The sequence below is a fragment of the Pyricularia grisea genome, chromosome I (genome assembly GCF_004355905.1).
Source record: "Pyricularia grisea strain NI907 chromosome I, whole genome shotgun sequence".
Classification (NCBI taxonomy): Eukaryota; Fungi; Ascomycota; class Sordariomycetes; order Magnaporthales; family Pyriculariaceae; genus Pyricularia; species Pyricularia grisea.
Window position 1 is genome coordinate 1,239,486 of NC_044973.1, and position 14,127 is coordinate 1,253,612.

A 14,127-nucleotide genomic window follows, 5' to 3' on the forward strand; every position below is an offset into this window, starting at 1 on the left:
AGAGATAAAGAATTGTTCTGATTCCAAATAGATTTCTGGCTCGGTCGTAAGCCTTTTTTTCCGGGGATATAGATGGTTTTTTCCTAGTTTGAACAAAGCGGCCCTCAGAAATTGATGTCCTTCAAGAAAAGAATAGGGTCACAGCCGATTTTCACACTGCGACCCCGCCTTGCTGGTTCAACAGAGAGCTAGCCTCTCGGACGGGCTGAGGGAATCCGCCGCCCATTGATGCCAAAAGCTGGAAAGTATAGTGGTGCTGGTTCTAGCAGCAAAGTATTTGAACCCAGTCAGATTCCCGCAGATTTTCGAGGCAAGATACCTAGGTAGACACGGCTCAATTCGAACTTGATCTTGTCATAACTGTCGTCACATTTTTCACCCTTTCAACGCCACCATGATCCAAAAAGTCTGTCCTTCGGCTATGCTGGTCAACTCCTGTGACTGGGACTCCAAAATCGACGACAATGAAGAAAGAGTAATGTTCCGCACGGACTGCGACAGCCCAATTTGCCCATCTTCAGCCAAGTACACTGGCCGAAAGAATGACCACATTGATGCAGTAAGTTAATTATCGATAGCTGAAGTCGGTACCTGATAGACTTAATAGACCGACATCTGCAGCGACGGTTGGGATGTTTTGAAGCAGGTAAGAACTTAGACAGGCATGTGGTGTTGGTCGCATGGCTGATTATTGTTGAGGGCCGACGAATCTGGGGTAATCCTTTCAGTTGTACATTTATATTGGAGAATCACGGAACCAACTTTTGTGAGGCTTAAGCGAGTAACGCGATGCCCATCAGAGGATTCATGTACTGTCCTCTTTCTCTTGAGACCAAGATTGAGGAATTCATCATCAAGCTTCTAATCTTGAAAGAAGCTGTGCCGTTTTTGCACACTTCTCTTCCTTATTTGGGCATTCGACAAAGATGCGCCCGGATCTCTTGAATTGCCAGTGTGTCGCATTCAGCCGAAGACACAGTGAAACTGCGTCCCTCACCGGCAATAGGGCCCTTCCATCCAGTAACCAGTCCACCCTTGGTAAGAGGGGTGCCTATTTGCGCGCAAGTGTCGAAGTCAATCAGCACGGCTTGTCCGGTGGGGGTGAACATGATGTTGGATGGACTGATGTCGTTGTGCGCAAGCCCTATCGAATGTAAATGTGCCGCCGCTGCTTGAATTTGACCAATACAATCATCACGCTGCTGTCCAGTGGACTCTTCAGGCTTTTTACAGCGGTCTTTGAGTGACTGGCTGTATTTTCTGAGTGCTAGACGCACCAGCCGACCCTGTTTCACGACGCAGCCAAAATAGCTGCCTAGGTTGGTATGCGGATTGCGTGAAATAATCTCGTAGATTTTGGCCTCGTTAATCAGCCGCAAGGCCAGATCATTGCTGCTCTCTCGGTATTGACCTAGCTTGGGCGCCTCAAGGTATAGATCTTGGCTGTCGTCTGCCTGCTGCAGGTCGTTCAGGTGAGCTCCCCGGCCGGAAATTCAGGGTATAATTTCTCAAAGGGAACCGGTCGAAGGAGTTTGGTCAGTTCGTCAAACTTGGACAGGTCGGATTGAATACCATCAGAAGGCCAGTTCTTGCGATGGTCTTGACGCGGAAGTCGGCCGCACCAAGCATTGAAGCCCTCGTAAGCTTCAAAGCTCAAGTAACCGCCATTCTGCCAGTCAAAGTCTCGCGGGTTCTGGTCTGGTCCTAGGATATGAAGTGTCTGGACAATAACGACGCGCTTCTTGGGATCGAATGCTGCCATGATTTTATAGGGGCGGCCGGGTAGGTGTGTAAGGTGCCCAATTCAGGAGGGCTCCCTGAGGTGGTCCCCCTAAATAGTATTGAGATTGCGGGGCATTGACCTACCACACCTATGCCAGCCCCACCTCTTTCTTAATGCGCTTCTATCACAACAACTCAATGACCGGTAAGGGGTCCACGCCGCAAAAGTGTGTTCAGTGTTGGGTCTAACAATTTGCTTTACGGTCGGGATGGTTGTCGATGACCAAGGTAGCATTCCAGCGGAACAGACAAGATGGGTGGCTTATGGCAAAGATCAACATTTTGCTGAAATGGGAGGGACGTATAACCGCACGTTTCAATTTATCGACTTGGTTGCTAACAACTACATAAGGGTACGACCTCTTTATGCAGCATGAGCTGGGACCCTTTCTCTTTTTTTTACCTGCGCAACGAGATGGTATTGTTGGTTTAGTCTGGTATTTAGGAACGACTATTTTTAGTCCATGGGGTTCAAATTAGGTTGCGGGAATCTTAAGCTCGGAGATGTGGAAGGGTTGTTGCGGCTCGGAACCTCTGGTAGCAATAATTTAATTTGTTCAGTGGAAAAATATGATAACTAACTTTATTCGCTGGTAGTTTGATAGTCAGTGACTTAGATGCATTGCATCTGCATGGTTATCTACCTACCTACCTACCTAGGTACCTTAAGGATCATGCGAAGTCAAAGAATCCACGTCGGGTACGGCCCGCAATCCTGACATGTTCATCCGCAAATATTTGGGTTTGATCTGTATCTGACAGACAAAAGCTTACATAATCGGGCAATATAACATCTCACGTGGCCACAGTCTCCCACTGCAGGCCTTGGAGCTCGCCTTTCATTTTCAACATAATCTTACGCAACGGTTCACGAGAATTTTGTGGCAGGGTCTTCCCGTGTGCCCAGGTAGGTCTACCTGGTAGGCGTAAAATTTTCCTACACGACGTAAAAAAAAAAAAAAAAAAAAAAAAAAAAAAAAAAAAAAAAAAAAAAAAAGAATTGGGATCCTAACTCGGAGAATTCTCAGAGATAAGCCAGATTGAATGACTATGATTCATACGAACTAGTGTCAAATCAGGCAGGTAAGCATGCGGGGGCGGAGAGAGAGAGAAGCACTCATTATAAGCACATGACAAAACTCCAACGTTCTGAGGCCACATAGTTCACACGATTGCACACATCAGCAGCAAAAATGACCGAAAATTCCATCCCGGCCTCAATGGCCGGCAGGATTGCCTCGTACTCAATCACGCCACCTTCTGCCCCTGAAATTGAGATAGCACAGGCAGAACATCGCATCACACTTATAAATCACTGGAGCATCGGGCCTGGCCACCGCGTGCTGGAAATTGGCTGCGGACAGGGGAACACTACGGCAGTCTTGGCCGAGGCAGTCGGAGAGACGGGCTCCGTGTAAGCAGGTCCCCCCACCCTCCACCATCCCGATAGCCTTTTCTAACACCTCGCCCCTTCCAACCCTTGCAGCGACGCGGTCGACCCCGCCCCGCCAGACTACGGCGCCCCCTTCACGCTGGCGCAGGCGCAGGCGCACATCTCCGCCAGCGCCGTGGGCGGCCGCATCACCTGGTACAACGCGGATCCGGTCGACTTCCTGCGCTCCAGCCCCGCGACCACAACCTGGGACTTCGTGGTGCTGGCCCACTCGATCTGGTACTTTGCGTCCAGCGACGTCTTGACCGAGATCCTGCGGGCGCTGCGCGGCAGGGCTGCCAAGTTGTGCGTGGCCGAGTATTCGCTGCGCGCCACCGAGGCTGCCGCGGCGCCGCACGTTCTGGCGGCCGTGGCGAGGGGGATGCTCGAGTGCCAAAATGCGGAGAGCACGGCCAATATCCGCTCGCCGCTGAGTCCCGATGCGATTGCTGGGATTGCGGCAGGCGCGGGCTGGACGATGGAGAGGCAGGGGACGGTTGTTCCTGGGCCGGGGTTGCTGGATGGCCACTGGGAGGTGGGTAGTGTGGTTGCTGAGTCGTTTGTCAGCGAGGTTGAGGACGCGGTTCGGGACGAGGGCATGCGGCTGGTCTTAGCGTCGGCGAGGTATGCTGTCGTTGGTGCTGTAGAGGCGCTGCGGGGAGAAAAGGTCAGGACAATGGATGTTTGGGTATCGTCGTTTACTTGAGTTATTGGGAGGAATGGTAGTCTTGTGGTGATCTTGTGGATCTGAGCACAAAATGGTTGTGTAAATGGTACTGGATACCGCCCTCACTAATAGTTACCATTAAATCATTGGACATATCGACAACTGGGGACGTTTCCCACGACAAAAACACAACCTCAATGCGACCACTGCGCTGCTCCCCAACAGCGTTTGCTCTGAGACAGGCAATGTGTCGAAACAAGGAAATCTCCTCTTTGCATCTTTCCCGATTTTCCCAACGCCGCGCTGCCGCAGCGATTCAATTGCGAATGCCCGGAAGATGAGACCCGAACAATGACCCCCATTTCATGGCGCGCTGGCGGTCGTTCATACTCTGGTGAGAGGCTCTGCGATCGATCAACCGGTGTGTGTCTGGCAACATGTCATGGTTGGTAAATACGAGGTTGCATGAATCTGCTGAGATCGTGATGATCTAGGACTAGGTTTTGGTTCGGGCTCGATTTAGGGATAAGATCATCCCTTGTGCCGTGTAGACCGGTGCTTTTTGTTCAAGTCGATGACACTTGCATCGTCACAAAAGCAAACCGTTCTACATTATTTGTAGTTAGACCCAGGAGACCCTTCAAGCCCCAGTATTTAATCCCGTGCATGTTCATCCCTTGCAAGCCAAGTGAAGAAGCAATTCACGAACCCAGCCTCCCCCTCGCTTACCCCGATCCTGGGGCAAGAAACACGATCTCCGCACAAGGGTCTTTCAGGTACTCGTATGCATATCAGAGGGGTTTTATCAATTGACTTTTGGATTTCATATGTCTGCGTGCCTTTTGCTGTTGTTAATTTTGGTTCTTCTTTTTCTTGGCGAAACAGATTCTCACCGATGCCCTAGCGGCTAGCGGTGTCTTGGCCGTCTTGGTCCCCTGGCGCCGTTCCCCGGGAGCTGTGCGGCATCTATCGTTTAGTGATGAGTCATTAGAGTTTTGGCGTTTGCTCAAATCCGATTTACTACTGGTCTGCACGCAACTGCATGCTCCCGTTGACCGCTAGGTGTGCTGGGGGAACATGCACATTCTGGATCAGATCCGGCGGTCAAGCGTGCAAACCGTCACAAGGATACTGCAGCCGTTGGGTGCAGCATAGGCAGTTGTGGAAGTGCACCTTGTTAGAGGTTATTGGTCCAGCAAGGGCCCAGGCAACCAGGGAAAACAAACGCAAGGCACAAATTAGGGCTGTCCTGCACATCATTCAAATTCTTGACCAGTCTCGACTAGATTAGTGAGCCCTTTTGTGAGTGGACTGCTTCTCAGTCAAGCAACTGTAGGCCCAAAGAGTAATCGGACGATACTTTCCAGCTTGGGTCGTTCAAACAAGCATGGAAATCGATCGGATTGACAATCTGAAATCTTCAAAACTGCAGTATCAGACGTCATATACGTCAGTGGCACCAAGGAAACGTCTTGGATTAATTAGCAGCGTTATCGGACTAGGATCAGGGACGGGCCGTGCATTTTGGAAGCGACTCATTGGGCTATGGATGAATGCAGAAGCAAACAACGTCTTACAGTATGGTACAGTGGTCTCAGATGTCGCAAATTACTGCACAAGGCCGTTTGTTTGACCAGCGTAATCTCCCTACGGTATGCGTAGGCAACTGTTTGTTTGCTGGTTTATGGGTACGATGCTACCTTCCGGCGTGCAAAGAAAAAAGTCAACGACGTCAACCATTACTTTGATGATGTGATTGTTTGGAGGGCGCAACTGCCTGCAAAATGTTGATGTGAATCTTCTATAAGAAGAAGATAAATCCCATCAACCTTGCCAGATTTTTCCTCTCATCATCATCATCCCCCACAACTTCCACAACGCAATCTCAAACACTACCAAAACTTTTCAACTTTCAACCAACAAAAAACCCCCCCAACCATCAACATGACTGACGCCCAGGTTGCCGGAGGCCACAAGGCCAACCTCAAGAACCCCAACACCTCGGAGGAGTCCAAGCAGCACTCGAAGAAAGTCCTCGAGGAGCAGTTCGATGGCGGTGATGGTACGCTCTCAAGCTTGTCTTCCATTCGGATCAATAGCAACAGCTAACAACTCCCGATAGTCCCCAAGGCTGGCGAGTCTGATGAGGGCAAGAACCCTGGCAATGTTGCCGGTGGTCTGAAGGCGTGAGTTTCACTTTCAGTTCACAAATCTATATCGTGCTCACCCATTTACTGACTCTATTTTGAACAACATTCAGTGCCATCAAGAACCCCAACGTTTCTGAGGAGGCCAAGGAGTCGGCCAAGGAGCGTCTCGAGGAGATGGAGAACTAGAATACATGGAGTCTAGTCGGATATCCTTCTTCCCGGAGTTCAAAGGATCATGGTCACGGCTACTGCTATTCGTGCCTTTTGCATTCTGTCTTTTTTGTTGAGGAGCTAAGGGGTTATCAAGGCTTAGTCTAGCAAGCAATCAAGTAAAATTCGTTTACAAACGTCGGTGCTCAAGAGAATGTGATGGAATAGTGATGCTGGTAAAACAAGGCGAACAAGTAATGGGAATAATTGCTTCCCAAACCATCACGTCGATGTCCAGCTTACTCACGTGAACTAATTTGTAGGGCGCATGCAGTGCGGCCCTGTACCCCGCGTATTACAGGCGGCAGATGGAACAAGAAGCAACGAGAAAAATTCTGGGGGGCGGCTGTTTATGCTGGGCATGTCAGCTGAAAGGGCGGACATTTTTTTTTTCGTTTGCCTGCAGTTATATCCCGACATGAAAGTGGGGAAAGGCGCGCCGCAGGGTCCGACAATCACGATTAACTAACTGACTATAATATCTTTCGCAGGCGATAGCTGTCGGTGTAGAAGTCGTATTTCCGTCGTCCATGTCGCGTAGGATCACGGCTGGAACGATTTATTTCTCATGACCGAAGCCATCGTTTCAGGAATTATGTATGAGTTAATGAACACCCAGCCGAAAAAATGATGGAAAATCTCTAGAAATGATCCATGATTTGTGCGCATTTGCTTCGACCTCGGCTCATCTGCCGGTTCCTGGCCTGGGGTAGGCAACCATCTTTTGGACAAAAAATGCAACATATTTTTTTTCCTGATTTCCCGCATCCTGGTAGGTGGAGTTTGCTTTCCCATCACAAAAATGTACCATAGAATTCAACGCTCGGCGGCGGGGGGAGAATCTTGCTCGTTCCGGATCGGAGGTAGCACGCGCTGGCCGCCAAGCCGTGAAACCCATTTATTTCCGGAGCTTCCTTCGCGTTCGTCCCTCCGTGGTGCCCTTGAAATAATTTTCCCGTCCATTTGGGCCACCCACCTATCACACACCGCGGAGCTTGGTAACCCCGGACAAGACGGGATTTCTCATGACTTTGGTTCTCTGCATGCAACATGGGAGGTTTGTTGCTAACTGATTCGTTGATGGGATGGGGATTTTTGCTGACACCTTATGGTACCAGTAAATATTTTGAGTAGTAAACTTGGTAAGGTAGATGGGTAGGCTGGTACGTAGGCAGGCAGATAGGTATTTTGATTTAAATAACACGAGTGTGAACCCCCAATGCTTGACAGTTTCTTGCTCTTTGATCGACACGCTCCTTGTCACCCTCCAGCCGCACCTCCAGGTTCCCGTCCTTTGACTGTTCGCCTCTCGTCCAATCACCATGCGTACTCCCACCCTCGTCCTTGCGCTCGCTCCCGCAGCGGCCTTTGGCCAGGCTGCTCTTTGGGCCCAATGTATGTTATGTTTCCCCTTCTTCTCCTTTCGAAATATTCTTTCCCGGTTGCAAAGACGAGTATCATACTTACATAGTTGGTAAACAGGTGGCGGTCAAGGATGGACTGGTGCGACTACTTGCGTCTCCGGTGCCGTGTGCGAAAGGCAGAGGTAAGTGACCAGACGGGAACTCCTTCCATCACTTGATTCAAGCAACACAAATCATCTCGGGGTTCTTTGAGCTGACAAACCCGGACAACAGTGAATGGTACTCGCAGTGTGTTCCCAGCAGCGGTGGAGGCAACCCGGCTCCCCAGCCGACCCAGCCGAGCAACCCAGGCGGCGGCAACTCTGGCTCTGGTCTTCACGCCAAGTTCAAGAACAAGGGAAAGCAGTACTTTGGCACTTCGATGGACCACTACGACCTCAACAAGGCTCAATTGACAAACATTGTCAAGGCTCAGTTTGGTCAAATCACCAACGAGAACAGCATGAAGTGGGATGCCATTGAGCGTGAGTTTTCCTTCCACCTTCCACTTCAACTATGCCCCTGTTGTTAAGGCATGAATACCTAACATTTTCTCGTCTCCTCCACCACCAGCCTCGCGCAACTCCTTCTCATGGACCAACGCCGACGCCGTCGTCAACTTCGCCACCGCCAACGGCAAGCTCATGCGTGGTCACACCCTCCTCTGGCACTCTCAGCTGCCATCGTGGGTCAGCAACATCAACGACCGCAACACGCTCACCCAGGTGATCCAGAACCACGTCACCGCCATGGTGACGCGCTACAAGGGCAAGATCCTGCAGTGGGATGTCGTCAATGAGATCTTTGCCGAGGACGGCAGCCTGCGCAGCAGCGTCTTCAGCCGCGTGCTCGGCGAGGACTTTGTCGGCATCGCCTTCCGCGCCGCACGCGCCGCCGACCCCAACGCCAAGCTCTACATCAACGACTACAACCTCGACATTGCAAACTACGCCAAGGTCACCAGGGGCATGGTCGAGAAGGTCAACAAGTGGGTGTCCCAGGGCATTCCCATCGACGGCATCGGTTCCCAGGCCCACCTCGCCGCGCCCGGTGGCTGGAATCCGGCCTCGGGTGTCCCTGCTGCCCTCAGAGCCCTGGCTGCTGCCAACGTCAAAGAGATTGCCATCACCGAGCTTGACATTGCTGGAGCTTCGGCCAACGACTACGTCACCGTCGTGAACGCCTGTCTGCAGATCTCCAAGTGTGTCGGTATTGTAAGTCTTGCTCTTTCTTGCTTTTGATACTGTTAATCCAGGGTCCCTTGGGGGCAAACCGTCTGATTGCACCTCTTTGGCTAACAAAAAGAAACCTCATACTAGACCGTTTGGGGTGTTTCCGACGCTATTAGCTGGCGTCCCAACGACAACCCGCTTCTGTACGACCGCAACTACCAGCCCAAGGCCGCATACACCGCTGTTATGAACGCTTTGTAAACAAGGACTACATAGGACTGTCGTTTCATCTCTTTCGTTTCGTTCTGTATCTTGCATGCGGAACTATCCAGGGTCTCGCAACCCTGGATGCCGCCCTTTCAGTCATTATATATGGACAATCTGATCCCTAGGGACGGTGTACACTAGCTAGTTTGATGCATGTTGTGAACAAATTCAAACGTATCTATAGTATATCACATCAAAACATGTGACAACATTAGTTTAGTCTCGCGTCAATATAAGGCATGGCTTCTGACGTCTGCTACTGGATTTTGAGTCTTTATCCGCCGTATTGAGTACGATGAGCTTGTAAACAGATTAGTGATCGATTCCACGCAATCATCCCATTCTTCAAAATTTGCTTGATCTTGAAATGGGGCATAAGCGAGTGAGACTGATATGATGCCAACTAGCCGTCCATGCTCGGATACCTAAGATCTGGCCGCGCGCCGTTTTTCTTGATCGTCTTCATTCCCATGATCACCTGGCCCTATTCCGTGTTTCATCGAACCCTTGGCTGTCATAACAACCAGGGCCAATGTTTTTGTTTCGGATGTTTATAAGTCCGCTTGTTCAGTACCCATGAGAGCAGGATCTACAACAAAATCTATCCAATCAACTCCCACCCGAAGTTTTTTTTTTTTTTTTTTTTGAGGAGAACGCGTTGCCCTCAGCTGACAACCATCCAGAAGAAAAGATGCCATGCACCCGACACTTGTGCATTGATTCATCCTACATTGCTGATCTTGGTCTGATGTCGGTACTAGTTTGTTCATCCATTCTCGTCGGGTCTAGCGTCATTTCATCCGTGCGATGCATTGGCTGACACCGACCCCGTACATGGCCCGTTCAACGGGATGTGCAGAGAAGACGATACGTGGATGAAGAATAATCTTTTATTAGTGTTAACCTCGGAGGCAGCTCCAGCGACCTATATACTGAAGAATATATAAGGGGATGTTGAGTTCTCATTAACTCCCAGGTATGATCAACAATCAGCTTCATTGCCATAGCTACCACCTGGTCCGCCTCTACCGTCAAACAAAACACCCACAACGGCTGAAAAAAGAAAAGCAAAAGTTCAACAACACGAAACCCACCCACAATGCAGTTCCTCAACATCATTCTCCCCTTCCTCTTTGCAGGCTTCGTTGCCGCTCAGGTTCAATGCTTTGATGACCTTGACTGCGCTCTCTTGGTACGTGGCAAGCTCCCCTCTCCCATCACCCAAATCCAGAATTTGTCATGGTGATTGGGCAAGACAAGCTGCAAGAAAGACTCCCATGCTGACAACCAGCAACGTCGACGACATGTTTGAAACAGGGCGCTGCTCAAAATTCTAAGTGCACCAGGGCTGCCGACGACCTTCTTGGGTATGAAAACCCCGCTCCTAAGAATTCCTAATTTTCCAAGTCTTTGCCTTTTGTTCCATGCTGAAGTCTTGATAAGACTCACGCTGACTTTTCCACCCAACCGGCTGGCTCACAGAACATGCAAAGTGGCCGCATGAAGAGCGGTTACCCAGATACGATGGTGAAGGCTTTGGCTGTCAGAGAGTTGGACGGATCTATATACTCCCTGTACTCCAACCTGAACTACAGAAACATATCTGTCTCCCCTAAATACGTTATATAGGGAATTGAAATTGCTTTTATCATGAACAAATTAGGAATTCGAAAGAGAATCAGTATACCACGCACGCACGCCACTTTCCAGGTTCTGCCGGGCTTGCAAGGCCACAGGTCAAAAGCCTTCTGTTCCGACGAATCGACCATCAGTATCATCATATATCTCTTTCGAGCCACCACATTCCATTAGGTTCCCCCCAGTACAGCCACATCTTCGACCGAGCAAACCAACCTAACCAAATCACGTTATAGCTGTCTCTTTCCTCATTTTTGGGAGCTGGGCCTGAAATATGTTGGGGTGGTTTTGTCGCTCCTTCCCGCCTCGTCAAGGTCCATCGCCCACACATTCCGCTGTGCCCATCGTCATACGAACCTGCTCCTTCTCCTTCTGCTGGCTCTGGAAGGGCTTTATGAACAGGGAAAAAAAACATACCTAGGTAGGTATATTCCTCCAACTTCTTCGAGCTGGATGGCATAGTGGTTAAAATGTTGGTGTTAAGTGTGCCCAGGACACGAAAGCCCGCAGCTCGATCCGGCGATGATGATATGTCATCTACATAAGTTGCGACTTACTGAAAGTAAGTTAGGTGATGAAAGAGAATGGACCTGACCCGGTTGTTTTGTTTGTTTTTAGGAGGGGGGGGTTCAGAATGATTTTTATACCTTGGAAGTAAAAACTCGAGGGAAAAGAAACTCAGAGTCAATCTCTTTTACTTTCATGCAAAGGGCCAGCCACTACCTTTTTTATACACAGGTTTTCTCTCAAAAGCCCAAAATTCTCTTCACTTTGCATCATTCTAGCTGCCGAGACAAACCTTGTGTTGTTTGCTTTGCATATTGGCATGTGTTAATTTGGGGGTTGCTTTGCAGTTTGCACATGCTCTGGTATATAAAGCTGGACAGATTGGGACCTTGATGGCTGGTAAATGGAATCTTGAAACAAGGGCTAAGGAAAGATCAATGATATGGCGTTTTCTTTCAAACATGAATGCGAATTCATAGGATAGACTACTTTGAAGGGGGTTCTCTTAACTGTAGGCGTATAGCACGATAGCACCAGAAATACAAAATAGGGGTTCAGCACCGGTTGGTAGAACTATTTGTTATTGCATACCAAGAGAACAAAAGTGAAGCACATAGACGAAAACTTTTCGGTCCGCTCCAACTCTTTTTTCAGGTGGCTCGTTGACAGGGGTTTTGTTAGACGGGCTATTTCGGATCACCCACCACAGGGATCATTGCAACTGGGACTATTCCGTACCGCTCTATTTCTTTACTCAAGCTCCCCACGGTGTCACTGCCGCTGAATCCAGCGGCCTAGTCCGGCAAAATTTGGCGGCACCAATACCAGGTTCTCGGCTTGATATGTAACTCTGCACTCACGTGGTTTCACGAAGCCTTAGCAACGATAGTTTGAGCTCTGGGTCAATAATATAATTTTATATTATGACGCTTGATAGTACCTCGAACATTTCACTTGGTGCCACCTCCAAAAGCTGGAGTCCAGCAAAGGATCTGTTTTCGACGTGTGAAACTACGACGCCTACAACAGGTGCTGGCGACAGGAGTTTGACGAGACCAGTGGGTGGGTGTCACAAACGCTGGCTCCCAGCCGGATAGCTTGGCGGGCCGTGCAGGCCTGACTTCTTTAGCAAGAGATTCGGTAGGGCGAGCAATGGCGATATTTTTTGCTGGAGAATTTGATGAAGTCTTTTTGTGTAATTGTCAAGGCAGACGAAATGAGGCAAGAAATGGTGGGAGATCAGGGCGTGCGTCTCTCATGAAGTAGTTAAGCCTAGGTAATATAAACAAAGAAATGACATGCAAAGGTCGGTCACGAGCAAGCAGACAAGCAAGCAGACAAGCAAGCAGAAGCAATACTGTAAGAAGAGAAGCTTCAATCTGGCGATTATTTTCCACATGAACCAGAACTTGAACACAAGCCGAGGCATCCAGGGCAAATCACAGCTTCCCCACCAGATCCTCTTCGAGCTCCAGCACCTTGGGCATCCTTACGCCTCCGACACGTATCTTGCTCAGGTCAGACTCGTACCCCTCCTCCACCTCAGGCCACGGGCCCATGGGGGTGATGGCTAAGGGGTTGATTTTCTCGTGGGACTTTGTGTAGTTCTCCTTGATGTGCCTAAAGTCCGTCGTCTCACGGAACCCAGGCACGTTCCAGTAGAGGTTCTTGAGCCAGTTGTTGACCTGCGGATAGTCGTGCCGCACAGTGCCGAGGTTGCACTTGAAGTGCTGCACGTAGATGGCGTCAAAGCGCACCACTGTGGCGTAGGCGGTTATGTCCAGTTCCGTCAGCCGGCTTCCGAGGATGTAGGGCCCACCGTTTGAGCGGATCAGCTTCTCGAGCTTGTTCAGGGCCGCAAATACAAAGGGCACGCTGGCGTCGTATCCCTCCTGCGTGGGGTTGAAGCCGGCCCTGTACACGCCGGTGCAGAGATGCGGGAGGAGCCAGGTCGAGACCTGGTCAATCTGTTCCCTCAGATCATCTGGGTATAGAGTAAGTTCCCGCTCGGCCGAGCCCTCGGGAAGCAGCGAGTTGAAGGACGTCTGTAGATCCCGCAGCAGCTCCAGAGACTCGTTGTTGACCGCGGCGTTGGTCTTGGTGTCCCACAGCAGCGGGACGCTGTAGCGGCCTTTGTAGCCGGGATCGTCCTTGAAGTAGAGTTCATGCAGGTACTTGGCGCCGAACAAGGGGTCGACATCGGAGCCGGGGTACTCGTCCGCAGTGGCCGGGAACTGCCATCCTGGATAGCCCTCGTCGTTACCCTTGGGATACGGCTTCACTTTGGTCAAAGGAATAATGTCCTTGAGGCCTTTGAGGTGGCGAATGAGGTTGGCGCGGTGGGCAAAGGGACAAAAGAGGCCTTTTTGTGGGGTGATGGGTGGACATCAGGTCGAGTCGAGTTAGCCTCTTAGTCTGTCTCCAGTCGGTCGATACATACTGCACGTCAACCAGCTCCAACTCTATCGGCTAGTTTAAATGCCACGAGGTTTGGAATCGCGTGGCAACAGGGAACCCAGCACGACAGGCGATAGCGAATTTCAAAAAGCAGCCAAGACAAGAAGCAATATCCATACCAATATAGAGTCGGTACCGGCCGACTTCGGGCGTGAAAGGACCCTCTGTAGTTATCTTCCCATGCCAAGAATCAGCGGTCCCAAGGGTGCGGCCTTGGGCAGCTAAAATATGTTCCTTGTTCGGTGAAGTCATAGTATATATTTGGACAAGATTGTGAGACTATAGGTATGTATCGATTGATCGGTTAATTGCCGGGTAAGCCGATGTTCGCATGGGTGCAGGTGTTGGGTGACTTGGAGACAAGAGTTGAGAGTCAGTTAACCCCCGCCCAAGTCTCCAAGCTGACAATGGTTCGTCCAATGTTGCTGCCGATATCGCAATA

The 14,127-nt window shown here is 50.2% G+C and overlaps 6 protein-coding genes across 6 annotated transcripts; 4 read left to right on the forward strand and 2 right to left on the reverse strand.

Moving 5' to 3' along the window:
* Positions 1–905: 905 nt before the first annotated feature.
* Positions 906–1,762, reverse strand: PgNI_05443 (uncharacterized protein; the record flags this gene model as incomplete). The annotated part of the gene is made up of 2 exons (XM_031125474.1): positions 906–1,454; positions 1,520–1,762. The coding sequence occupies 2 exons, from the start codon at positions 1,760–1,762 to the stop codon at positions 906–908; spliced, it is 792 nt and encodes a 263-aa protein (XP_030982911.1).
* A 997-nt stretch (positions 1,763–2,759) lies between these two features.
* Positions 2,760–4,050, forward strand: PgNI_05444 (uncharacterized protein). The gene is made up of 2 exons (XM_031125475.1): positions 2,760–3,196; positions 3,269–4,050. Exons 1-2 carry the CDS (start codon positions 2,976–2,978, stop codon positions 3,918–3,920), a joined length of 873 nt encoding a protein of 290 aa, XP_030982896.1. The 5' UTR covers positions 2,760–2,975; the 3' UTR covers positions 3,921–4,050.
* Positions 4,051–4,232: 182 nt separating this feature from the next.
* PgNI_05445 (uncharacterized protein) lies at positions 4,233–5,036 on the forward strand (the record flags this gene model as incomplete). Its single annotated transcript, XM_031125476.1, has 3 exons — positions 4,233–4,326; positions 4,786–4,838; positions 4,944–5,036. The coding sequence occupies 3 exons, from the start codon at positions 4,233–4,235 to the stop codon at positions 5,034–5,036; spliced, it is 240 nt and encodes a 79-aa protein (XP_030982397.1).
* A 789-nt stretch (positions 5,037–5,825) lies between these two features.
* Positions 5,826–6,217, forward strand: PgNI_05446 (uncharacterized protein; the record flags this gene model as incomplete). The annotated part of the gene is made up of 3 exons (XM_031125477.1): positions 5,826–5,943; positions 6,004–6,067; positions 6,142–6,217. 3 exons carry the CDS (start codon positions 5,826–5,828, stop codon positions 6,215–6,217), a joined length of 258 nt encoding a protein of 85 aa, XP_030982897.1.
* Positions 6,218–7,352: 1,135 nt separating this feature from the next.
* Positions 7,353–9,339, forward strand: PgNI_05447 (uncharacterized protein). The gene is made up of 5 exons (XM_031125478.1): positions 7,353–7,636; positions 7,724–7,787; positions 7,879–8,129; positions 8,218–8,858; positions 8,964–9,339. The coding sequence occupies exons 1-5, from the start codon at positions 7,564–7,566 to the stop codon at positions 9,075–9,077; spliced, it is 1,143 nt and encodes a 380-aa protein (XP_030982898.1). The 5' UTR covers positions 7,353–7,563; the 3' UTR covers positions 9,078–9,339.
* Positions 9,340–12,324: 2,985 nt separating this feature from the next.
* PgNI_05448 (uncharacterized protein) lies at positions 12,325–14,007 on the reverse strand. Its single transcript, XM_031125479.1, has 2 exons — positions 13,805–14,007; positions 12,325–13,590 (listed from the first exon to the last, which is right to left on the reverse strand). The coding sequence occupies exons 1-2, from the start codon at positions 13,935–13,937 to the stop codon at positions 12,668–12,670; spliced, it is 1,056 nt and encodes a 351-aa protein (XP_030983243.1). The 5' UTR covers positions 13,938–14,007; the 3' UTR covers positions 12,325–12,667.
* Positions 14,008–14,127: the final 120 nt, after the last annotated feature.